The 26,258-nt window shown below is 41.3% G+C and overlaps 1 protein-coding gene across 2 annotated transcripts in view; it reads right to left on the bottom strand.

Moving 5' to 3' along the window:
• Positions 1-26,258, bottom strand: part of MAMDC2 (MAM domain containing 2) — a 142,552-nt gene that overhangs the window by 38,076 nt on the left and 78,218 nt on the right. For both annotated transcript variants that reach the window (XM_004600118.2, XM_055140993.1), the window contains exons 6-7: positions 16,114-16,370; positions 9,747-9,840 (exon numbers count right to left, since the gene is read on the bottom strand). In XM_004600118.2, the coding sequence (XP_004600175.2) occupies positions 9,747-9,840; positions 16,114-16,370 (351 nt within the window). The remainder of the gene's footprint in view (positions 1-9,746; positions 9,841-16,113; positions 16,371-26,258) is intronic.

Raw genomic sequence — 26,258 nt, 5'->3', positions numbered from 1 at the left:
AAAGAGAGAGGGCTCTGTTTTTAAATAACTGAAAATCATTTCCAGGAAACATTTGAGTTCCAGGAACTGTTATCTGATAAAGCAAGGAGCTGTTTAGGACAAAGATTCACTGTATTCTCCATTTGTCCATTGTAAAAGTAACAAAACATTCAGATGGGCCGAGGAACTGTCCCAGATTAAAAGAGCAGAAGGGAATTGACAATCAAATACTGCAAGGGACCCAAGATTCTGTGTTAGTCTAGAAAACAAATAGTTATAAGAAATGTTACTGGGGAATTTGCAAACATGGTAGGTGGACTATATGGTTACTTGATAATATTTTATCCTCCCTCCCTCCCTCCCTCCCTCCCTCCCTCCCTCCCTCCCTCCCTCCCTCCCTCCCTCCCTCCCTCCCTCACTCCCTTCCTTCCTTCCTTCCTTCCTTCCTTCCTTCCTTCCTTCCTTCCTTCTTTCCTTCCTTCCTTCCTTCCTTCCTTCCTTCCTTCCTTCCTTCCTTCCTTCCTTCTTTCCTTCCTTCCTTCCTTTTTTCTTCCCTCCCTTTGAGTGGTGTGTAATGGTTAGTGCTGGCTCTATGCTCCGCCTCCTGAGTGACCTTTGACTGTGCTGAGGGGACCATATGTGATGTAAGGCATTGAATCAGAGTTTGCTGCATGCATGGCAAGTGCCTTATCTTCTGTACCATGTCTCTGACCCATCAGTGCTAAATTTCATTTTTTAAAAAAAATTTTATTGAATCACCATGAGATAGTTACAAGCTTTCATGTTTGGGTTACAATCACACAATGATCAAATACTCATTCTTCCACCAGTGTACATTCCCCACCACCAATATCCCCATTATACCCTGCTTTTCACCCTCCCCCTACCTCCATGGCAGACAATATTCCCCATTCTCTCTACTTTTGGGCATTATGGCTTGCAACACAGACACTGGGAGGTCATCATGTTTGGTCCATTATCTACTTTCGGCACACATTCCCCATCCCGAGCATCAGTGCTAAATTTCTTGAACTTCATATTTACCTATAGCACGTGTTTGGTTTCCCAGCAAGGAGCTGGGAAAGTGGCTCGGTGGCAGAATGGATGTCTCTCAGGTTGGCAAATGCTAACAAATTGTAGATATGAGTGAAGAGTATGTGGGATTACTTGCAAATTTTGTTGAAGTTTAAAACGATCATTTTCTTGCAAATTTTGTTGAAGTTTAAAATGAACAAATTAGAGTTTTGAGAAAACTTTAAAAAGTGTGACTATTAGTATATTACAAAACACATATACATAAACAAAAGAATAGGAAGAAAATGTTCCTCAGTAATGGGAACCTGATTATATCTTAGACACTGTGTCCTAGCAAGTGTAGCAAGAGAACACCCTGATGAGCCAGATAGGAGAACGGGAAAGGGCGAGAATGCTCAGAGCTCTGAACCTTCTCAAATTAGAATGGCAGATTAACCCCCTTTCTAATCTGCCTGACTCAAGGCATTGGGCTGTATCTTTCAGTTGTGAAGGAAAAGTCTTTGAAAAAAAAGAACAATATGTCATCCAAATAAAGACCCTCTGCTATTATCCCATGAGATTTGAAACCATGGGAAACTCTATGATGGTCTCCAGCTTGAGTAACACTGATACTCCCTGGTATTAGAAAAGCAAAAGCAAATTCAATGTCTAAGAATTTAGCTCAGAAAAATGGCTTCTGACAGCTATGTACAAAGATAATGGGTGATACATAAAATTAATCTTCAGGACTATATCTCATGAATGAGTCCTGGCCTGCCACAAGAGAACTGTTTATTAAGTATATAGGAAGGAGTAAAAGGATCGGTATGGAAGTAACTGAGGATCACTTCTCTCCACATGGGGGTGGGTTTTCTGCAGATGCAATTCTGTTCTTTTTCTAAATATCTAGGAAATTTTCTACATGTCCGGAGATGGATTTTTTTGAGATTCTGAGAAAAGATGATAAAAAAAAGACATTCTCAAAAGTATAATTTGAAGCATAAATCTTTTTCACCTTAATGTTGCATCTGTCATGACATAGTATCTATTTCCTGTAGGGGGGGCCAGAGGGCCTGTTTGGGGCCTGAAAAGAACAACCCAGGCATCTGGAATGGACTGGAAGCCTGTGCTCACGGCTGTTTCACAAGTATTGGTCAGTGGCAATGGCATGAAGCTCCTGAGGAGTGTCGAGGACATATTTAAAGCATAATTGGGGAACCAGAGGCAGTCAAAAGTTCCCGAGCAGGAAGTAATAATGATGAGGATGATGATGTGATAATTATTATTATTATCAGAAAAAACACTGGATATAAGATCCATTATCTTAACATTTGAACATTTGAGCTTTTTAGAAATGAGAGCTTTGTAAATTATCTAATCCGGTGGAGAATACTGTAGTTTGAGAGTATTTGGGCGAGTTTCTCACTTCTTCTTTTTCTTTATGGAGCTCACACTGGTAATAAAGCCAGTGCTTGATAGTTAGTACCTCTGGGGAGTGCCAGTGAGGGATCTGGGTCAATGAGGGTGGGCCTCGGGGGCTGACATCAGAGCCTCGCATGCAAATGGAATGTGCTTCCTACTTTTTTTCTGCTAGTCTGCTTAAAGAAGGTAGGTGTCCACAGGAGTAATTATTATTATTTTTTCCTTATGTAGACCAATAAATTTGGGAACCCCTGATATAGACCCTAGAGCAACATGGAGGTAGAGGGAGAGTTTGTGAGCAAAAAAGGGGTAGAAAGCACTGAAGGAGGGACAAGGCCCCTCTGTCCTCTGATAGCATCAAGGCGGGGGAGGGGAGTGTGGGGAAACTTGTGGAGTGTCTTGACCTGGTGTCTAACACCTGCAAGCAAGCAACAAGTCTTAGGTCTGGGAGACTGGATTAACGCTAAATCCAGCCAGATGAGGGAAAGAGATATTTCCTATGTCGAAATCATTGCTGTCCTGGCCTGCTATGGAGATGAGGAAAGGAAACACTAGCTCCCGCTGGGGAAAGCAGAGACAAGAAGTCTGGAGCTAACCAAGATTTAAAAAAAATGTTGGCACCTGTTATGAAATGGAAGGACACAACTATTTGTGAAATGTAAGATAAAGCATGAAAATGAAAGGGCTCAGCTTCTAAGACACAGAATCTGGCCCCCAGCTGCTAAGGGAAGGCACAGAACAGGCTCCAGCTCACGCACTCATTAAAGCAGTGCTTTGCTGGTTCATTTTCGTTTCAGCCGACTTGCTGTTCTCTGAGGAACAGTGGGTGGGGGTGCCACTGAGCTGATAATGCCATTGCATACAATGCTGTTTCCTTAGGATGCTGATGACAAGAAAGTGAATTTGAGCAAGTTATTTGGGACCTGATTTTGTTGGACATTTTTCACTTTACCTTGCAATTTCCTAGACCTCATTCATGATGTTAAAGGAAAGCTAGTATCACTGTATCACTGTCATCCCGTTGTTCATCGATTTACTCAAGCGGGGGCCAGTAATGTTTCCATTTGTCCCAGCCCTGAGATTTTAGCAGCCTCTCCTTACTCGTCTTTCCCAACGATTGGAGGATCTTTCAGGCCAGGGGAATGAGACCTGTTATTGTTACTGTTTTTGGTATATCGAATACGCCACGGGGAGCTTGCAGGCTCTTCTATGCAGGCTCTTTTATGCAGGCTCTTCTATGCAGGCAGGACACTCTCAGTAGCTTGCTGGGATCTCCCTTTATGATGATGTATCATAAAGGAAAGCTAGTGTGCTAGTGCATGTTGAAAATTAGGTAAATACATTTGGGCTCATTGCTAAGCACTTTTCTATTGTCATATTCATCTAAGGACTACACAGGTAAGTAACACATTAGTCTTCCCAACAACTCAATAAAATGGGGGTTTCCATCCTTGTTCTACAATTGTGGAAGACATCTAAGAGCGGTTAATTAATAAGCCCAAGAGCCCACAGCTTCTAACTAGAGTTAGACAGGTCCTGGATCTTGATATATCACGATTGTACAATTAAACCACTTGACAGCAAAGTTGATGTGTTAAGAGGTTAGAAGACTCATACAGGGCTCATTGGTTACATTAAATATATAAAAAAAGTAAAACTGGTCTGGGAGTGATAGTATAGTAGGTAGAGCATTTGCCTTGCACATGGCCAACCTGGGTTCAATCTCTGGCACCTCATATGGTCTCCCAAGCACCACCAGGAGTGATCCTCAAGCGTAGAGCCAGGAGCAAATCCTGAGCACTGCAAGATGTGGGCCCCAAAAACAACAGCAACAAAAAAGTAAATAAAGAGGTGATCCCCATGAAGGAAAGCCTCTATGCATGCTGGTTTTACAGACCAAGGCTCCACCAATCTTTTAGCAGATGGCCATTTTTTGCCGTGATTTTCCTTTCCCTTTCACCACCACACAGAAAACAACTCAGGGATATTTGTAGCTATATAAAAGGGGGCTCATGAAGCTGAGAATGTAACTCTGTGGGAAAGCACATTCTAACGTGTATGAAGCGCTAAATTTAATCTCTAGAACTCACCAAAATAGAATAAACAAATATGTAGAGTCTTTCTAAAGATTGTATGTAAGGTGGCTCACCAGATGCCATTACCTCCCATCTGTTTTTTCACTCTTCTCTCTGCTGACAGTGAATAAACACTTCTCTCACACTTGGAAATGCAAAGGTTTAAAGTAAATGCCTATTTTTCAGTATTGAGAGCAGTGCTCCTATGAACATTCTTTTACATATTTTCTTTTTTCTTTCTTTCTTTCTTTCTTTCTTTCTTTCTTTCTTTCTTTCTTTTTTTTTTGCTTTTTGGGTCACACCCAGCGATGCACAGGGATTACTCCTGGTTCTACACTCAGGAATTACTCCTGGTGGTGCTCAGGGGACCATATGGGATGCTGGGATTCGAACCCGAGTTGGCCACGTGCAAGGCAAATGCCCTACCCGCTGTGCTATCGCTCCAGCCCCATCTTTTACATATTTTCTATTGCAACTGTGCAACAGTTTCTTTTATATATAGATAAAAGAGCAGAATTATTAACCATAAAATACATGAATGTTTGACCAGGTGATAATGACAAATTCTTTTTGTTTGTTTGTTTTTTTGGGTCACACCCGGCAATACACAGGGGTTACTCCTGGCTCTGCACTCAGGAGTTACCCCTGGTGGTGCTCAGGGGACCATATGGGATGCTGGGAATCGAACCCGGGTCGGCCGCGTGCAAGGCAAATGCCCTACCCGGTGTGCTATTGCTCCAGCCCTGACAAATTCTTTTCTAAAATGATTTTGTGAGATTATTTCAGCAAGCAAAATAAAGTAATCCTCTGGATTTACATCCTTCCAACATCCAGGTTTTGTCATTTTAAACTAATTTAAATGCTATAAAATGGTATCTTTTAGTGACCTTGATTCAGATTTCCTATATTGCTAATTGTGTTGAGCATATCTTTACGTGCTTATTGGTTATATCAATTTCTTGTTTTCAAGTGCCAGTTCATGTTTTTTTGCTGATTTTATACTAAATTACTTATGCCTAATTGATTTTTAGGAGTTCTTTATATATCTTAATAGTGATTATTTGTGAATTGTATGTTTCACATATAACATCTTCTAATTTTCAACTTGTCATTTCACTTTCCTTATGACATTTATAAATGAACAAAGTTTTTAATTTTAACATTGTTGAATTTATGTCTTCTCCGTCATAGTTCTTTAGGGAGATGTTATGTAAAATATTTTCACTTCAAGGTATTAAAGATATTCTCCTTATTTATTTTATTAAGAATTTGAAGTTTTGTTTTTACGTTTAAATCTCTGATTTATTCACTTATTTGTTCAGGAAACTAAAGGGAATATTATCCCCATTTGACCCAGCAATACCACTGCTGGGAATATATCCCAGAGAGGCAAAAAAGTACAATCGAAACAACATCTGCACATGTATGTTCATCGCAGCACTGTTTACAATAGCCAGAATCTGGAAAAAACCCGAATGCCCCAGAACGGATGACTGGTTGAGGAAACTTTGGTACATCTATACAATGGAATACTATGCAGCTGTTAGAAAAAAGGAGGTCAAGAATTTTGTAGTTAAGTGGATGGGCATGAAAAGTTTCATGCTGAGTGAAATGAGTCAGAAAGAGAGAGACAGACATAGAAAGATTGCACTCATCTATGGTATATAGAATAACAGAGTGGGAGACTAACACCCAAGAACTGTAGAAATAAGTACCAGGAGGTTGACTCCATGGCTTCGAGGCTGGCCTCACGTTCCGGGGAAAGGTCAACTCAGAGAAGCGATCACCAACTACATTGTAGTCGAAGGCCATGTGGGGGAAGGGAGTTGCGGGCTGAATGAGGGCTAGAGACTGAGCACAGCGGCCACTCAACACCTTTATTGCAAACCACAACAGCTAATTAGAGAGAGAAAACAGAAGGGAATGCCTTGCCACAGTGGCAGGGTGGGGTGGGGGGGAGATGGGATTGGGGAGGGTGGGAGGGACACTGGGTTTACGGGTGGTGGAGAATGGGCACTGGTGAAGGGATGGGCTCCCAAACTTTGTATGAGGGAAGTATAAGCACAAAAGTGTATAAATCTGTAACTGTACCCTCACGGTGATTCTCTAATTAAAAAAAAAAATAAAGGGAATATTATCTGTATTTATTTCTACATAGATAATACTTCTAACTCTTTTGAATAATCATTGGATTTTTTTTCACTTCAAATATTCCACCTTTCTCCTATTCAATGTTCTACATATATCTGGTCTTATTTTATAGACTTTTAGTTTATTCCACTGATATCAAGTTTTCTTTTTTTTGATATCATTTTTTCTATTTGTACCAATAACTACTAAGTAATTGCTATAATGATATGTACTGACATCTATATAAGACATATTCACTTCTTGTTTAAAGTATCCTTACTCTTTGTGGCCTTCTACTTTATTTTTATCATTTTACATTTTTAAAATTTTTAGTATATATTTTAATGATGCCATCACATCTGTAGGTAACTCTGCTGCATTTTATTTATGATTTCACTAAGCCTATAGTTTAATGTTAATTGTTTATGTATCAATACATGATATTGTCTGAATATTATGAATGCTACTTTTTTTTTATTGTTTTCTTGTGTTGCCCAGAAATGTAATTCTCTTATGATTATATGTCTATACTCAGTAGCACAGTGAGTAGGGCATTTGCCTTGCACGCGGCCGACCCAGTTTCGATTCCTCTCTCCCTCTCAGACAGCCCTGCAAGCTACCGAGAGTATCCTGCCCACATGACAGAGGCTGGTAAGCTCCCTGTGTCGCATCCAATATGCCAAAAACAGTAACAACAAGTCTTACAATGGAGACATTACTGGTGTCTGCTCTAGCAAATCAATGAACAACGGGACTACAGTGCTACTCATATTAAAATACATATTTGCTAGTCAATTTTATTAATTTATTTATTTACTTATTTATTTTTTCAGTCAATTTTAAACTCTTGCTTTAATGAAATTTTGTAACAATTAAAAAATAAAGTAAATGCCCACTAATGGAGAAGAGACACTTCTTAAAAGAGCAATAAAGAAGTTATAAAACAATTTTTAACCTTATTGAGATATTAACTCATGGGTTGAAGAGACAATAGGGTTTAGAAAACTTGAACAATTTTGGTTTCTGTTTTTGTTAAATTTAGTGACTCAATTTCAGAACAACATTTGGATTGTGGCTATATTATTTTATCTGGAAAAGAGTGAGCTCATTGTTATCTTTAATACTTTTTAAAAAATCAATTAGAATTAGTAAAAAAAAGTATGATTTCAACAAATTAGTATTTCTAATTTTGGAGTAATAGTTTAGCTCAGATGACCTAACCTTTCTAGATGTCCTTCTTTATAGAATATATGTAAAGTCATGTTAAACTGGATATAAACTTTATCTTTTTTTTTTTCTTCTTTTTGGATCACACCCGGTGATGCACAGGGGTCACTCCTGGCTCTGCACTCAGGAATTACCCCTGGCAGTGCTCAGGGGACCATAAGGGATGCTGGGAATCGAACCCGGGTCGGCCGTGTGCAAGGCAAATGCCCTACCTGCTGTGCTATTGCTCCAGCCCCCGGATATAAACTTTATCTTAAGTGAAAGTCAAGCTACAAAAGCTAAGTTTAAAACTTTACTTCCCGTGTTTGAAAAGCCAGAATAAGGGCACATGAATAAAATGGGGTAATTCCAGTGTCTGCCTGGGTCCAGGAAACAAATTCACTAAAAGATAAGGACAATTCTATCTATGTCTGTTATCATTAATGTAGTCCTTTTCGCTAAGTTGTTTCTTCTTTAGTTCACTTTGAATTGATTTTCTCACCTATGTTATGTTCACATAGAGAAACTAAATTGAGCACATAATATTTACAAACAGCTATCAGAATTGTAAAGAGAGAGCTCAAAGGGCTGAGTTCATGCTTTGTGTGAGGCCAGAGTTTGATTTCTACTACCATTTGGTCTCTTGAGCCCTGTTGGGTGTGGCCCCCAAACCAAACAAACAAAAACTAAAACCATCATAGAGAAGCAGAACCAACTACTAACAGTAGTAAAGGCAAGGACATTAAAATGTGGATAGACATGGTTAAACATCTTTTCTTTTTAAATTTTGTATTTTCTGGATTACATTTTCTCAGCTCAGGGCTTATCCCAGGCTCAATACTCAGAAATCACTCCTGGTGGGGGTCAGGAGACCACATGGAATGCTGGAGATGGAACTCAGTTTGGCTGCACCGAAGGCAAGTACCCTGTCTGCTGTACTATCACTCCAGCCCTGACATGGCTAAACATTTATAGACATGAACACACAAAATTGGGAATAATTTAAAATGTTTGATTAATAAATTGGCGCCTTTTCTCTACCTACCAACTCCCCTGCACTTTGTACCTAACATACCCTTTCAAGAGAAAGGATAAAATGAGTTTTATTTAATTTTCATTTCCTTAGGAAAGATAAAATCTCCTTAACACCTGAGAGCTGGACCATAGCATCAAAAAAATTATATCATTCTGTGAGCGCAAAATTAGTAGCAATCTACGAGGAATGGCTATTTGTTTACAGAAATTTTTAAAGGATGAGATAACAAAAAAGATGAGAAATTATGACACAGATTTAATCAGAGAATATTTAATAACACCCAGATTATTTTCAGTCCTCAGCTTGTACCAACAGTTTCAAACAGCCTCTACTGTCTGTTGACTGAATCATCAGATGTATTGCCCATGGATTTTCAGATTTCCTTTTTTGTTATTCTTGTTGGGTTTGGGGGTTACATTCATCTGTGCTCAGGGCTTACTTTGTAGTGTGGGGATGTGGGAAATGGTTGAATCCAGATTGGCCATATACAAAGCAAAATTTTTGTCCTCTGTATTACCTCTCCAGCCCTAGACTTTTTTTGGGGGGGTCATACCCAGTGATGCTCAGTGGTTACTCCTGGCTCTGAACTCAGATATTACTCCTGGCAGTGCGTGGGAGACCACATGGGATTCTGGGGATTGAACTCGGGTCTTCCACGTGCAAGGCAAATGCCCTACCCACTGTACTATTGCTCTGGCCCTTCCAGCCCTGGATTTTCAGATTTTCAACTGCAGTGGTGAAAGTATGGGTGATGTGGTGGGGAAAGGTTCAGCAGAGCCCCTTCCCGCCAGCTGTTGAAGGAATTCAAACAAATTCTGACCACACACATCTATTGAGAAAGGAAAATTCCACAAATGAGGGAAAAGGAAAAAAAATTTCCTTGCCTGTTTGATTTTGGCAGTGTACAGGAGAGAAGGAAATATCATCCAGGCCAACATACCCTCCTTTGGGCCCATTGAAAGCAACTTCAAAAATAACCTGCAGAGGAAAAGAACATATTGGCACACATTTCCATATATGTATTTTTTTCTGTTAGGTTTAAGTGAGCTCAACTGTAATTTAAAATATGTAAATAAAGCCTGAAGATGCCAACTTATAAGTAATGAAGGAGCTACATTCCTAAATATAGGCGTCGGGGAGTTCCCTCCTCAACTCAGTTCATCTCTTCTATGGTGATGGAATATTATGCCTATATCTTAGTGCACTTGAGTCATTTCCCAAAGGCCTTGGGCATTACCTGACAAAACTGTGCCACTTTCTCACAGAACTATAGGACGGACCATTTGAATTCTAAAACTTACTTGTTTATTTATTTGTGTGTGGGGGGAGGGGGAGGTAGGCTCCCAGGCAGTGCTCAGGAGTCACGGGACCTCACCAGCAATTCTCAGCCAATGGATCTATGGTTCAATGAGAGGGCCCGAAAATGTGGTGCTTCTCCAGGCAGTACTCTGCTTGGGGGCTTCCAGGGCTGAACCAAGGATGCTCCTGGTGGCTGAGGTGTTAAAATGTGAATTGGGAGCATACTAGGCATTTGCCCCAACTGCTTTACTATCTCCTGGCCTGCTGCATTGTGAAATTTGGATGGAGGGGCAGTTAAGCCAACTCCAGAAGTGCTCAGGGTTTACTTCTGATCCATACTCAGGGATCATTGCTGATGGTGCTCAGGGGACCAAATGTGATGCTTGGGAACAAACTGGGGTTTGACATAGACAAGTGCCTTAACTCCTGTACTATCTCTCCAGTTACTGGGATGTGAATTTAATTTTTTTGTTTAAAAGGAAGTGCTTCTCATTTGTGGGATATGAAAAAAATACACATAGTATGAGGCTAATACCCAGGGACAGTAGAAATAAGAATTATGCGATTGGTCCATGGTTGGAAACTTGACACAAGTGGTGGTGGGAGAAGGCATCTAGGATAGAGAAGAGATCACTATGAAATGATAGTTGAAAATGCTTACTCTGGACAAGAACTGAGTGCTAAAAGGAGGTAAAGAAATAAATACATGTTCAGCTTTCAGTACCTGTATTGCAAACCATAATGCCTAAAAGGATAGAGAGAGGGGGGAGAGGGAGAGAGAGAAGAGAGAGAGAGAGAGAGAGAGAGAGAGAGAGAGAGAGAGAGAGAGAGAGAGAGAGAGAGAGAGAGAGAAGAAAAGTGTCAGCCATAGAGGCAGATTGGGGTGGGAGTGGAAGGAAGGAAACTGGGAATATTGGTGGTAGGAAATGTACAATGGTGAAGGGATAGATGTTGGAACATTGTATGATTGAAACCTAAACATAAACTTTGTAACTGTGTATCTCATGGTGGTTCAATGAATCTTTTGTTTTTCTTTTGCTTTTTGGGTCACATCCGGTGATGCTCAGGGGTTACTCCTGGCTCATGCACGTAGGAATTACTCCTGGTGGTGCTTGAGGGATCATATAGGATGCTGGGAACCAAACCCAGGTCTGCCACATGTAAGGCAAATGCCCTACTGGCTGGGCTGGACTATCGCTCCAGCCCCACAATAATTTTTTTTTAAAAAAAATAGAATAAAATAAAAAGAAGTGCTTGTAGATGGTACATTAACTTTTTTCTTATGCCCTTAAGAGAACTAGGCCTGTCTAAGTTTCTTTCCCTCTAAAGCACATAGAATCCTATGTGAGAGTCTGGACAAAAAACACAATAATCAGAAGCATGTATCATAATGGTTAAGATAGAATCAGGTCCATCCAGAAATTCTGTGTATGACTGTTAGAATTTCAGCATGTCCAGTCATGTTCAGATGCTTAAAAAAGAACCTGTGTGTGTTTAACCCCTGTAAGTTGTATTTTCTTTTCTGTCACTGATGTCAACAAGTTGATTAGACATTGAGTTCATCAATCACCTTCTGCCTTTGAGTGTGGATATTAGTATTTCCCAACGCTGGGAAAACAACTCAAGTATACAAACTAATTTTTTTTTAATTTTTAAAAATTTTATTGAATCACTGTGAGATAGTTACAAGCTTTCATGTTTGGGTTACAATCTCACAATAATCAAACACCCATCTCTCTACCAGTGCAAATTCCCCAGCACCACTGTCCCGGGTATACCCTCCCTTTCCCACCCTCCCCCTGCCTCTATGGCAGACAATATTCCCCATTCTCTCTACTTTTGGGCATTATGGCTTGCAACACAGACACTGAGAAGTCATCATGTTTGGTCCATTATCTACTTTCAGCATGCATCTCCCATCCCAACTGGTTCCTCCAGCCATCATTATCTTAGTGATCCCTTCTCTATTCCATCTGCCTTCTCCCCTCCGCTCATGAAGCAGGCTTCCAGCTATGGGGCAATCCCCCTAGCCCTAGTATCTACTGTCCTTGGGTGTCAGCCTCATGTGTTGCTATTTTATACTCCACTAATGAGTGCAGTATGACTGTCCCTCTCTTTCTGACTCATTTCATTTAGCATGATACTCTCCATGTCTATCCATTTATAAGCAAATTTCATGACTTCATCTCTCCTAATAGCTGCATAGTATTCCATTGTGTAGATGTACCAAAGTTTATTTAACCAGCCATCTATTTTAGGGCACTTGGCTATTTCCAAATTTTGTCTATTGTGAACAGTGCTGCAATGAGTATATAGGTACAGATGTCATTTCTACTGTGCTTTTTTGCATCCTCGGGATATATTCCCAGAAATGGTATTGTGGGGTTATATGGAAGCTTAATTTCTAGTTTTTAAAGAACTGTCCGTATTGTTTTCCAGAAAGGCTGGACCAGTCAGCATTCCCACCAACAGTGAAGGAGTGTCTCTTTTTCCCCACATCTATGCCAGCACTGGTTGCTTTTGTTCTTTTGAATGTGTGCCAGTCTCTGTGGTGTGAGATGATATCTCATTGTTGTTTTGATTTGCATCTCCCTGATGACTAGTGATCAAAAAATGGGGAGAAGAAATGAACAGAAGTTTCCTCAAAAAAGAAATACAAACTAATTCTTGTGAGCTGATAATGTGAGAAGATTCTGTGCTGAGCAGGGCTGACTCTCCCATGCCCACAGGGCCAGCTAGGTTCATAGAAATTCATGAAGTGGGCCTGGGGCCACAGGGGAGGGTGTGAGGGAGCTGGAGGTCACACAGAAGATAAAAGCCTTGTCTTAACTGGTGATCACCCCTTAGCATCCTTAAAAGCTGATGTTTGGGCATTCAGTACCAATGAGTCTGGGTTAGCAAACTGTCAGGAGGAGCTGGATTTCAAGACTCTCACATTTTTTTTGAGTTTTCAGTACCGTTAATTAATTCAAAACATGAACAAACAAAAACAGGCCAATCATTGTGGTCTAGATTTGTTCCACAAGCTTCCAGATTTCTATCTTTTCAAAGAGGCATATAGTGCAAAGTTAGAAACCCTTTTCTGTCACCTACCAGAAAGGGGATCTTAGGTACATTGCTGAACCTCTCAAAGTCTCTCTTTTCTGATCTATAAAACAGGCATGAGAGCACTGAACTTGTGCAGCTGAGAAGCTGAAATGAGCTCTTTACAAACATAATCTCATTTCAGGTAAATATTGAGCTCTGGACTAAATCTCTGCCTTTTTCCTTAGGTCGAGCCCCTCTTGAAGTCATTTAGATTCAGACTGAGTTAGCTGTTAAGTAGATCGAGCAGACCCCTTCTGTCCTCTAGGTCTCAATTCCTTCATTTCATTTGGGGGAAATAAAAAATTTGGATGGATGCTTCTGAGGTCCCTTTAAGCTTAGCAACAATTCAGAGACCTGGCAAAATAGAAGAATTTCTGGTTCTAGAGCATCATGGAATTTTCTCTCTGTCAAGAAGTGGAGTAATAAACAATGAAAATGGATATAAATATGTAATCAGGGCCAATTAAAATTCACAAACTTTGAATGTGTTAGTTTTCATGATATTTAGTTATCAAAGTTGATAAAGAAAATGAACGAGACACACAGACAGAACTTAATCTTAGTGAGCAGGCTGAATAAAAATGATGTTTCTGATCAGAATTAACAAAACACAGCCTATGTGCCAATGTATGCTGTCTTGTTCAGAAAGTCTCAACTGTTTGTTTTCCTTTTTAAAATTCATTTGAGAATCTGGTGACATTAAATTCACTAGTTTCTACAGGATATATTTCTTTTCCTGTAATTACCAAAAGAGAATGATGCAAGCATAATGAATTCAAATGCTAGAACAAAATCATGCTTTTGTGAATCAAAAGGATATGTGCTGAAGTTTAGTAGTGTCCAGAACTGTAAATTTTCAAGCATAGTGATTTAAAAATTCAGCAACTTCTTACTAATACAAATGTTGCCTGAGGAGTAGATGGTTAGGCGAAAAAGCTTGCCAAGAAAACATCTCAGAGTGTATGTGACTCATTAGACTTTAACAGAAGAAAACATTTCCTCCCTCCCTCCCTCCCTCCCTCCCTCCCTCCCTCCCTCCCTCCCTCCCTTCCTTCCTTCCTTCCTTCCTTCCTTCCTTCCTTCCTTCCTTCCTTCCTTCCTTCCTTCCTTCCTTCCTTCCTTCCTTCCTTCCTTCCTTCCTCCTCCTCCTTCTCCCTCCATCTCCTCTCCAACCCCACTGCCAAACACACACACACACACACACACACACACACACACACACACACACACACACAGAGCAGTGATAGGGAACACTCCAGGCTCTGCTCTGGCGGAGGTGATCCCTGACACTACTGGCCATTGAACTATCTCTTTGGCCCAGTTTGTACATTTCTTTTACATCTTGTAACTCAAACTTGGAAACTTCTCTGCTGGCTTACAAGAGTCAATGAAAGCCTGGTTGGACATGGGAATAGCATGTAACACATGTATTGCAAAAGGCATTGTGCTCTTTTGGGTGCTCTATGCAGGGGGGTGGGGGGAAATAGATTGGCAGGGGTGATGGGAGTGTTACCATCAGTGAGCACATCAGAAACTTAGACCAGCTCTGACATTTTCTGAAGCTCCACATCAGGCAAGCAGATGTCACCACAGAAAAGCAACAAGAGAATTAACTGCTCCTCTTCTGTGTTTTAAAGAGAACTGGGGAAGATACTTGCAAAAAAATATAAAATGCAGTGTGTGTGTGTATGTGTGTGTGTGTGTGAACTACTAATCCCTTGTGGTAAACAAAACCATGTTAATTATTCCAAATGTGCAACCACTTGCTATACTCGCCAAAGTTGGAGGCCCTTGGGGTTCCCTTCAGACAGATCTGGGCCTCATCTGTCAGCTCTAGGTCAGATTTTCCAAGTGCCTTGCCACTTACCAGCTGTGTCACAAGGAAAAATGTCAAATTTTATAAACTCTGTTTTCTCCTTTCTCATCTGAGTGTAGAGACAATTTGAACTTGCTTTTCTGGATTTTTGCAAAGATCAGAAGACGTGCATAAGACATAGTATGTTATTATGTAGTATTATGTAGGTCTCAACACTGCAGGATTGACCTGGAGTGTTTTTGTTTCTTTTGATCCCCTTGATTTCTTAATTCTTCTGCACTTACCAATCATGTTATTATTAAAGGTTTCGTTTTTTGTGTTTGTTTTGTTTTGCTTGGGGGCCACACCCGGCTTGAACTCAGGGCTTCTCCCTGGCTCTGTGCTCTAGGATCAGTCCTGTTGAGCTTGGGGGATCATATGGAATGCCAGGGACCTGGTCAGCTGCATGCATGGCAAGCACCTTACCCACGATACTATTGCTCCACCACTCCCCTCCCCCCAAAAAATGTTTTTTCTTTTTAAGCATGAAGATTTGTTTCTAATTAGGGCTATGACCATAGTTTATATCTGATTTGTATGACATTACTTACATTGTAAAGGAGAAAATAAAATAATATACTTTCCCCCCTCCCTTCTTTTCCATCAAGTAACTGCTCTTAAGCAGATTAACTTCAGTGGAAGCTCAAGTGTAAATTTCACTTGGACAGTGCCTGACTCTGCTATTGAACTCACCATGATGAAACCCACCATGGTGGAAGGTTCAGAGAGCAAAAGAAATCCAGTGGGTTGACTGGCATTTCTATATCTGTCTTAGGAAAATATGGAAAGCAAATAAAGGTTATAAAGAAAGAATGAAGGGAATAAAGATAAGATAGAAGCGTGGGAGTGGAAGGTGGTTAAGAAAAAGAGAAAAGAAAAATGATAGAGACACAACAGAAAAGAGAAAACGAGGTAAGACTGCAGCATCGCCTTGGTCCCCTGCTTGTGTGTGGGCAACTTGTGCCAGGCTTAGGGTACCAGGGCATACCTAGAACACAGGGAGCACCTACCTCCAAGGGGTAGGGAGCAGTGAATTCTACTTCCGCAAGGTTCCATTCTGTATTCCCTGGATTGTCCATTTTCCAGATCTCTTCATAAAGGCCAGCAGCATCCCGAGTATAAAGGGAGAAGACATTGTCACTTCCTTGCTGGTCTTGGTAATAAAATGACAGACAGCCAGACATGTAGGCCGTGGTCATTGGAGAGATGAGCTGGGCTACTTCTTGGAAGTGCTTGACATAAACTGAATCCACGTACATGTAGTGACCTAAAAACCACATGGACAAAACACAGCCTAAGACAGGTGGGGGCATTTTCAGATGGAGCAGTGGACTTGTGTGGATAAACTGAAACATAATCTGGTTGGAGATGCAGAGAGTAAGTGGATGAGTTATTGATGAAAGATGCTTGGTGACAGGTTGATGAATGTCACAGCTGGATGAAGAAGTACATGGAGTTTATTGTGTTCTGCTAAATATAAGATAAGGACCGTTCCTTTGCTGGACTGTTGATAGAAGGAAAATACACTTGTAGAAAGGTAGAAATAAAGGAATATGTAAAGTGCCTGCATTTTGACATGCCTAACAGCTGTGAAACATAACAAATCATTATCCTAGAAGGTCCCCTTCCCCAAGTCTTTGAGCTCTTAAGGTGTTTAAAAGCATACCATCTGATCTTAAAGGCGACAGACAGACACTTTCCAGTATATCTTAACAATCTACACAGTATTCTACTGTTAAATGAAACTGATATTTTTTGATTCAAACTAAATGACAATTTGTGTGTGTGTATATATATATATATATGTATATATTAGAACGGATAGGTCAATTCACACTTAATAAATTGGATTAGGATTTGGAAGGTTAAACTTGTGATACCAAACTTGGCAAGATTTGGGGCTGGAGAGATAGCACAGCGGGTAGGGTGTTTGCCTTGCATGAGGCCAACCCGGGTTCAAATGCCAGCATCCCATATGGTCTCCTGAGCACGGCCAGGGGTAATTCCTGAGTGCAGAGCCAGGTGTAACCCCTGTGCATTGCCAGGTGTGACCCAAAAAGCAAAAAAACTTGGCAAGATTTGACAAACTCTATACTCAGAGACTGGCCTCCATAAAAGGAATTTTGGTGAAATAAAGAAACCACAAGGCTGAGTGGAATAAATTATATTTCAGATTCCAGAAAACAGAGTTTGAATCTTATCCCATCTCTGACTAGCCCTGTGACCTGGAAATATGTACATCCCTAAGTTTCAATTTCCTGCTCTTCAAAATGAGAATCAAATTCTTTTCCACATAAGGGTGATACTAGTATTAAATGACTTATTCATGTGCCTGGCTCATTGTAATTGCCTAATGGAATTATAATGAAATAAAGTAATGCCATTAATGATTCTAGTACCATGCTTTTCACATTGCATGTTATTTATAAGGGGTAGTTATTATTATTAGCCACTTTGTCTGAATTTATTTTAGTTGTAATAACAGAGATGAGCAATGCAATATAGAATAACTTTTCTATTTACAAACTCAAAACAATTATAGCTTAATATCTTTGTTTTTATGACTTGGTTACAGGTTAACAACAGCCCATTTACTCTCAGCAAAATAGCAGAAGGCTATTAGGAAGGATATATACTCATATGCTCATGCACCAGATACTTGCTTTGCATCTCACATACTACCCAGCATGTGGTAGGTCCTCAGCAAGTGGTTATTTCAAGTACAATCAAGTACAATGCAAGTACAACCACAGGTCTTCAAGTCAACACAGCAGAGAGGAAAGATGAGCAAGTCAAGACTCACTCGCTTCTAGTAGCAAATTGTTCACCCCCTGAACAATTCGTCCTTACCAAAGTATAACTTCTCTTACCATATCATCATGTAATGGAACTGTGAATAGAGACCATAACTCAGAGGGTCAGAGCACACAGCTAAATCAAAGTAAGACTGATGGAAGTTAACAGGGAGGGAACAGACAGTGTCTTAGTTGTCAATGTTTGAAACCATGTTTTGCCAGCAACAAGAAAGAGAAATTAAGCTTCTCTGGAAAAATCAGAAAATATGATAGCACTGGACTCATACTCTCTGTCTACAACAAACAACTGGGGGTGAGGGACATGGTCCCTTGACATGGACTAGTCTCTATCTTATCCCTGAAAGCCCATCCCTTAGTCCATGCTGGTGACCTGATCTCCAGCCAAATACCAAAGCACTGCGGGTCAAACAAACATATCTACAGGTTAGAGATGTCTTTCATTTTTCCACCTCTGAGGAGGGAATTCAAAGAAAAACTAAGACTATCAGACAACAGGTAAGAGAACCTTTGGTATGGAAGGTAGGCGAAGGTTCCCATCCCAAGTTTGAGGGGTCTTCTCAATACTGCTTGGTTGCCAGTTATTCTCAACTAAAACAAACATGTGGGCTAATGAAGAGCACAAGTGGCCAGGCAGCATTTGTGATAAGTCTTCCCTCACTGAGAAGTCACGTGTCTGTGATGACATCCATAACAGCGTGTTACCAGTGAAGCAGTCTTTTCAGGAACCTGATGCAGGAGTGGGCTGAAGAGAGCAATAGTGTTCTGTTTCCTTGAGACCCCTGATGTGAGCCTTGCAGGTGGGCTGCTGATCAGTCCCCCCAAGGGAACTTGCTGCAGGGACCATACCTACGGGCCAGCCACCTTCCTTTGGGATCCACAACAGCAGGGCTACCAAGGTTATGCCACATTCTACCAACAACCAAGCATGACCAAGCAACTCTGCTTGGCAGAACTCTACACTAAGCCCCCATCAGCCTGGCTTCTCCCTCACATATGTGAGGCTTCCATTCCGAGCTGCAGGGTCAGCCTACCCAGGGCCATAGACTTGTGGGGGCCCTTAGTACTTTCATCACTTTGGGTTCTTTTTATCATAAAAGATATTCAAAGAATTAAGCTGGAGAGACACTATAGCACACAGGGCTCTTGCCTTGCATGTGGCAGACCCTGGTTAGACCCTGGTTAGAACTTCAACACCACATTTGATTCCCTGAGCCCCACAAGGGGTGATCTCTGAGTACAGAGCCAGGAGCAAGCCCTAAACATAGCTGAGTGTGGCCCAAATTCTCCCCCAAATATTCAAAATTTCAAGCTGCATTTGTAGAAAATGAATATAACCTAAATTGCACATATTTATTTCATTCACTCTTTCCCTTTTGATTATAAAATAAAGTTGAAATATTGTTATTTTTACCTAAAAATGTTGTGGCTCCTCGGTTCTGTGATTACTACACCCAGTGCATACACAAAAGCCTGGCCCCAGAAGCTTCAGTGGCTTATCTTTCACAATCACACCCTCCCAAAGTCCAGTACATCTCTTCCCCCTAATGCCAGCTTAGTATCTGCATTTTGGAAGATCCAAACTGACCCAGTCATACAACCGAAACCATTCTATCCAGGATGAGGATAGAATACTGTCAAATGCCCTAGGCCAGGGCTTCTTAAACTTTCCCCACATGGATCACATTTTCATTGCAGAAGTGCAATATGGGTGAGCACTGTAAGAAATGCCTGATTCATCACACAACTGATTTCAAATTAATTTTTGTCATTGCACATTCTGAACCTTTTTATTGTCACCAAATATTTCATGAGTCTCCCATTTCATTATGTGACAGCATATGAGGTCCTAAGCCACAGTTTAAGAAGTAAGACGATAGGAGATGCTCAGTAAGTGTGGGATAGAGCCCACAAAGGCACAGGAAACAATGCATTCTAATGCTGGAGAAGTAGTACAATGGGTAGGGCACTTGCCTTGCATGTGGCCAACCCTGGTTTGATCCTTGGCATCCTATCTGGTCCCCTAGCACAGCTAGGAGTAATTTTTGAGTGCAGAGCCAGAAGTAGTCCCTAAGTATTGCCGGATGTGGCCCCCAAAACAAAAATAAACGAAAAAAATGCATCATATTATAGGAGATGCGAAGACCACACTGAAGATCTGCATCACACACATCTGTCTTCCACTGCTCACTGTAGGTTGTACACCTGGTTGTGGTATTTGTACAACAGGAGTGTGAAGCCCAGGAGATGACACTGTGTGGGGCATCAGAGGTCACAAATGGCAGTGCAACAGGAAACCCCTTGCCAATGAGGTCTCACTGGGACCCAGTTGATAATTTGTTGTATTTCGAATCTGGGTTTTGTTTTGGGTCCACATGCAGGAATGCTTGGGGGCTACTCCCAGTTCTGTGCTCTGGTAGTAGTTGGGGGAGATGCAGTGCTGGGGAGAGAACTCAGGCCTCAAGCTTGTGTAACATGAATGCATTCAATTCATTGAACTATGCTCTGGCCCTTGGTAATCGGCTTTATTATGATTATTTTGTTTTGGGGTCACATCTTGTGGTGCTTAGGGCTTACTCCTAGCTCTGAGCTCAGAGATCACTAAAGGCAGGGCTTGGGGGATTGTATGGAGAACTGGAATAGAACCTGGGTCAGTTGCTTGCAAAGCAGGTGCCCTACCCATGTACTATGGCTCTGGCCCCAATAAATCTGCTTTAAAGGACAATATTTTAACCTCTAAATTTGCAGTTAAAGGGACTCATGAGCAATTATTGTACCAAACACTAGGTCAAGTGAGCCATAGTCATATTTGAAATCCAAAAATACATCCAGCAAACACCATGTGGCCTGCCAAAGTGAGTCACAGAGACTGCTGGGAGTAAGCCCAGGACTGCTGACACCAGTCTCATGCAAACCTCTCGATCCAACCACATTCTGTTGCCTATTCACTCATTTATTTCATTTATTCATTGCTGAATGTTGCCAAAGTTATCATTTACTGATTGTCTGAGTAAGCCTATTTCTCAATGGGAAACAAAAGGCAGCTTACCATAAGTTTGTTATCTGAGTTAGAGGGGTAGGGATGATACAGCAATCACCAGGAGTCAGCCTCAGGAGGCCAGGTTTGAAGCATAAGAGCTGGGCAGGCTGAATGTGTGTGATCAGGCACACCTGAGCTGGAGTATCAAAGTGGGTGGTGCATCCATCTTATGCTCTTATGGGAAGGACTGGACCACACCCAGTGGTGCTCAGGCCTTACTCCTGGTTCTGTGTTCAGTATTCATTCCTGGCAGTGCTCAGAGAACCATATATGGTTCCAGGAATGAAACCAGGTTGGCCACATACAAAGCAAGTGTCCTAACTCCTATATGATCTCTCCGACTCTTGTAAGAATTTTTTTTAATTGAATCACTGTGAGATACACAGTTACAAAGTTGTTCATGATTTGTTTTCAGTCAGAGAATGTTTCAATACCCATTACTGCACCAGTATATATTTCCTACCACCAATGCCCCCAGTTTCCCTCTGCCACCCACTCCACCTGTCTCCTTGACACACCCCCCCAGCCTGCCTCGGCAATTTTCTCCCTCCCTCCCCCCCCCATTGCTCTCCCACTCACACTCTCTCTTTCCTTATGGATATTATGGTTTGCAATATAGGTACTGAGAGATTATCATGTATATCCCTTTACCCACTTTCAGTCTAGTGCACATTTTTAGGGGCACTGAAGAAGGTAGCCTGGTATTATTAGAAAATTCCATTTCATTTTCAAGCCTTCCTTAGTGAGGTCAATCCTCCTATCCGTGCAGAGTTCTAGAGTTCCAGAATCTCAGGAGAAGAAAGTGCTTTGTTTTGGAGCCACACACTGTGGTGCCCATGGCATATTCCCAACTCTGTGCACAGGGATTCTCCCTCTGGAACTTGGGAATGCTGAGGGTCGAAGCAAAGGCTGCGATTCATTTGTTGAGTTATCTCCATTGTCCGGAGAGAAGCAATCTTTACCAGACCCCTCAAAGTTGAATTGGATAAAACTAAGCACAACCAGATATTAGACCAACAGGATCCTATAATAAACTAAATAACTGTGATCCTATAGGCCACAAATATTTCAAGCATTAATTTTTTTAAACTAGATATAAAATAGCTTATTACCAGGGTAACGGGTTTACCCATCAGACTGAAAATTGAAAAGTCTCTCCACATTTCCTTAATGTCTGTACTACTTTGCCATATTCGGACTGCGAACTGGTCTCTTTTTCCAAGTGCAACTCTTCGTGATGTCAGCTCTAGTTGCTTCTCTATAATTCCTGTATGTTGGTTTGTGTACTACTCTTGAAGCTGCAGAGGACTTTCTTCCTCTTTACATATTTTTTCCTTTTTTTAATAATTTTTTTTATTGAAACAACATGAGAGCATTTACAAAGTTTTCAGTTTAAGTCTTGATCATACAATGATGAAACACCTGGCCCTTCACCATGCACATTTTCCACCACCCAAAACCCCAGTATCCCCCACCATTCTGCATCCACCCCTACCTGTGTGGCAGACGATTTCCACGTTATGCTCTCTCTCTACTTTGATTACATTCAATATTTTGATACCAAAACCACCATTATTATTTGGATTTTATCCTAACACTCAGATCTACCAAAAAGGCAACATTAGACAATTTTTTTTCTATTGCTGATTATGAATTGCATATGATGATGCACGGCCGCTATTGTGGCCATGCAATTTTGGAATTCTGAAGTTTTAATAGTTAAATCTGGAAGGATTTCTGCCAAAACCCGCTGTTTAGACTCAATTTTGTTTCTGAGTCTCTGTTATCATGGCCAATAAGCAGCTCAATCAGCAGCCAGAGGGTTTGTTTTTGGGAGGCAACTCAGGGTCTTGTAGGGGCAAGGTGAGAGGGGAAAGGGTCAGCTCCGCCCCCATCCCATAAAGCCCGGTGTGTCACTTCGGGCCCCTACCTGGCTGTCCCTAGACCTCTGAAAGATTGCAGTGGTGACCGAGCCACCTGGGGAAACAGGCCAAGGGATGAAACCCATTCACACCTGGAGTGGTCCGGCACCAGAAACCTAATGCGTATTCTGAACGCATTTCTGCCAAAAGCTGCATGGTTGATATTCAGCAATACAATGATCGATCACCCATCCCTCCACCAGTGCAAACCTTCCACTACCAATATCCCCATTATCACCTCCTTTTCCATTTCAGTCCTTATCTTGCCTCTATGGCAGACAATTGTTCAGATACTCTTTATATAATTTTGGGCATTATATTTTGGTTGGATATTCCCATCACCATAAAATCCTGCCTTCTAGAGACAGATGCTAGATCATCTATTTTCCATTTCTCACTTTGTATATCAGGAAAGGTTTCGCGGCCACATAAGTGGCCGTGCAGTTTGAAGAAATTATCCTGGTCCTCACATACCAGAACCATGTTTGTAGAAGCTCATGGTCGCTGGGATTCCATCTGGAGAAGGTGGGGAGACTGCTCCATCTGGGGCACCCCAGTGTTTTTGGCTCAGTTTGGGGTCCAGAACATTCTCCAGTGTTGTGGTGCCTGCTGGCCAGGATTCTATTTTTTAAAATTTTATTGAATTACCGTGAGATAGTTGCAAGCTTTCATGTTTGAGTTACAATCTCACAATGATCAAACACCCATCCCTCCACCAGTGCGCACTCCCCACCACCAATACCCCATTCCCACCCTCCCCCTGCCTCCATGGCAGACAATATCCCCCATACTCTCTCTCTACTTTTGGGCATAATGGCTTGCAACACAGACACTGAGAGGTCATCATGTTTGGTCCATTATCGACTTTAAGCATGCATCTCCCATCACAACCGGTTCCTCCAGCCATCATTTTCTTAGTGATCCCTTCTCTATTCCATATGCCTTCTCCCCTCTGCTCATGAAGCAGGCTTCCAGCTATGGGGCAATCCCCCTAGCTCTAATATCTACTGTCCTTGGGTGTCAGCCTCATGTGAAGTTATTTCATACTCCACAAATGAGTGCAGTCCTTCTACGTCTGTCCCTCTCTTTCTGACTCATTTCATTTAGCATGATACTCTCCATGTCTATCCATTTATAAGCAAATTTCATGACTTCATCTCTCCTAATAGCTGCATAGTATTCCATTGTGTAGATGTACCAAAGTTTATTTAACCAGCCATCTATTTTAGGGCACTCGGGTTGTTTCCATATTTTGTCTATTGTGAACAGTGCTGCAATGAATATATAGGTACAGATGTCATTTCTACTGTGCTGTTTTGCATTCTTGAGATATATTCCAAGAAGTGGTATTGCAGGGTGATATGGAAGCTCAATTTCTAGTTTTTGAAGGACTGTCCATATTGTTTTCCAGAAAGGCTGGACTAGTCAGCATTCCCACCAGCAGTGAAGGAGCATCCCTTTTTCCCCACATCCATGCCAGCACTGGTTGCTTTTGTTCTTTTGAATGTGTGCCAGTCTCTGTGGTGTGAGATGATATCTCATTGTTTTGATTTGCATCTCCCTGATGACTAGCTATGTGGACTGCTTCTTTTTTTAATTTTTAAAATTTTGTTAAAGCACTGTGATTTACAAAGTTATTCATATTTCAGTTTTAGAAAATATTATACAATATTGCAGCACCAGTCCCATCATCAGTGTCAACTTCCCTCCACCAGTGTTCCCAGGTTTCCTCCCATATTCTCTGCCCTCTGCTCCACACCCCCACCCCCAGTCTTCCCTCTTTGACAGGTACTTTCTAAGTTCCGTTGTTAAAGTTTGGGTTTTCTTCTTTTCTTACAGGAGTCTTTTGTATTAGCTCATCATTCATGTGGAACCAGCGGTCCCCAGGAGTGATCTCTTTTCCTTTGAATTCAGAGTAGAATTTTGAGGGAAATTCCCAAACTTTTATTTTCAAGCAGTCTGGCTTCCCAGCATTCCACCAGGATTGCCCTTGGCTTGGCCACCATGCCAGAGGCATCTTCTGACTCAGCTGCAATTTAGTCCTGCCAGCCACATTTGTGCTCCAGTTGTGATGTCTGCATTGGCATCATGGTTGTCTGGACAAGCTGTCTCCAAGGTAAGGGGGAAAACATGGTCTGAAGTATGCCAGCTGGTAACACTCACTGGTCTGCTGCCAGTGTGAGGAGACAGCACCCAAAGATAGCAAACGATTGTGCAGGATCTCTCAGCATATGAATTTAGCAGTTACCTAATGAGCCTTGAGGTTTGGATAAATTCAGACCTAGTCCTTCTCTACAGATTCCAGGAAGGATATACATACAAACAAAAACTGAGTTCAAAGGTCTACTAAGACCCAGTGTCAAGAACAATGGTAACAAGTACCTCTACTCTCTAAAGAGTGGTTCTAGACCAGCGAGGTATGTCACAGTACATTATGGTGGACCTGGCACTAGAGCCAGATACATTTTATTAAGCTCATCTCTACCTTCTGACATATACCCATGACAAGGCCTGAAAAGGATCAGAGATTAAATATACAGTTACTTTAAGTAGATTTTTCACAGAGTTGACCTCTCATATGTTTCCTTTAACTTTGCAAAAGAAAGGCTAGGGACCCTTTTATGTCACCTTGATCCAAGGAAGGAAGCTTAAGGCAACTACATGCAGAGAGAATAGAGGAGGAAGACTGCAGTCTAACTTTCTTTTAACCATGCTGACAGAAATTCTGAGATTCTGAAATTGCCTAGAGTTTTGAGGAGAGAATGACCAAGATGACTGGGAAAATTTGGTCAATGATGACTAGAGTTTGTGTTGTAGAGGATGGTGCCTGACTCTTGACTTCACACGTCTAAAGACAGGATGACAGAGGGAAGACTTGTGTGAGAAGGGTGGAGAAAATGGACTGTGTGGTTAGTGAACTGTATTTCCTGAGTTTGAGGGGCAAAGGATTGAGTTTTCCTAAATAAATCCTTTATAATATAATTAGGCTAATATGTAAAAAATTTTTTTTTCAACAAGATTAACTGAGGGGGATAACTTCAACAGAAAGGAGCTTTGAACCAGTGTTGACAAGGATGTGGAGAGAAAGGGACCCTCCTTCACTGCTGGTAGAAATGCCGACTGGTTCAACTCTTTTGGAAAACCGTATGGACGCTTCTCAAAAAATTAGAAATTGAGCTCCCATTTGACCCAGCAATACCACTTCTGAGAATATATCCCGGAGAGGCAAAAAAAGTATAAGAGAAATTACATCTGCACTTGTATATTCATTGCAGCACTGTTTACAATAGCCAGAATCTGGAAAAGACCTGAGTGCAGATGACTGGATAAAGAAACTTTGGTACATCTATATAGTGGGATACTACACAACTGTTAGAAAA

The sequence above is a fragment of the Sorex araneus genome, chromosome 1, assembly GCF_027595985.1.
Source record: "Sorex araneus isolate mSorAra2 chromosome 1, mSorAra2.pri, whole genome shotgun sequence".
NCBI lineage: Eukaryota > Metazoa > Chordata > Mammalia > Eulipotyphla > Soricidae > Sorex > Sorex araneus.
Note: the sequence above shows the minus strand (reverse complement) of the source record. Positions and strands in the feature narration are given on the sequence as shown.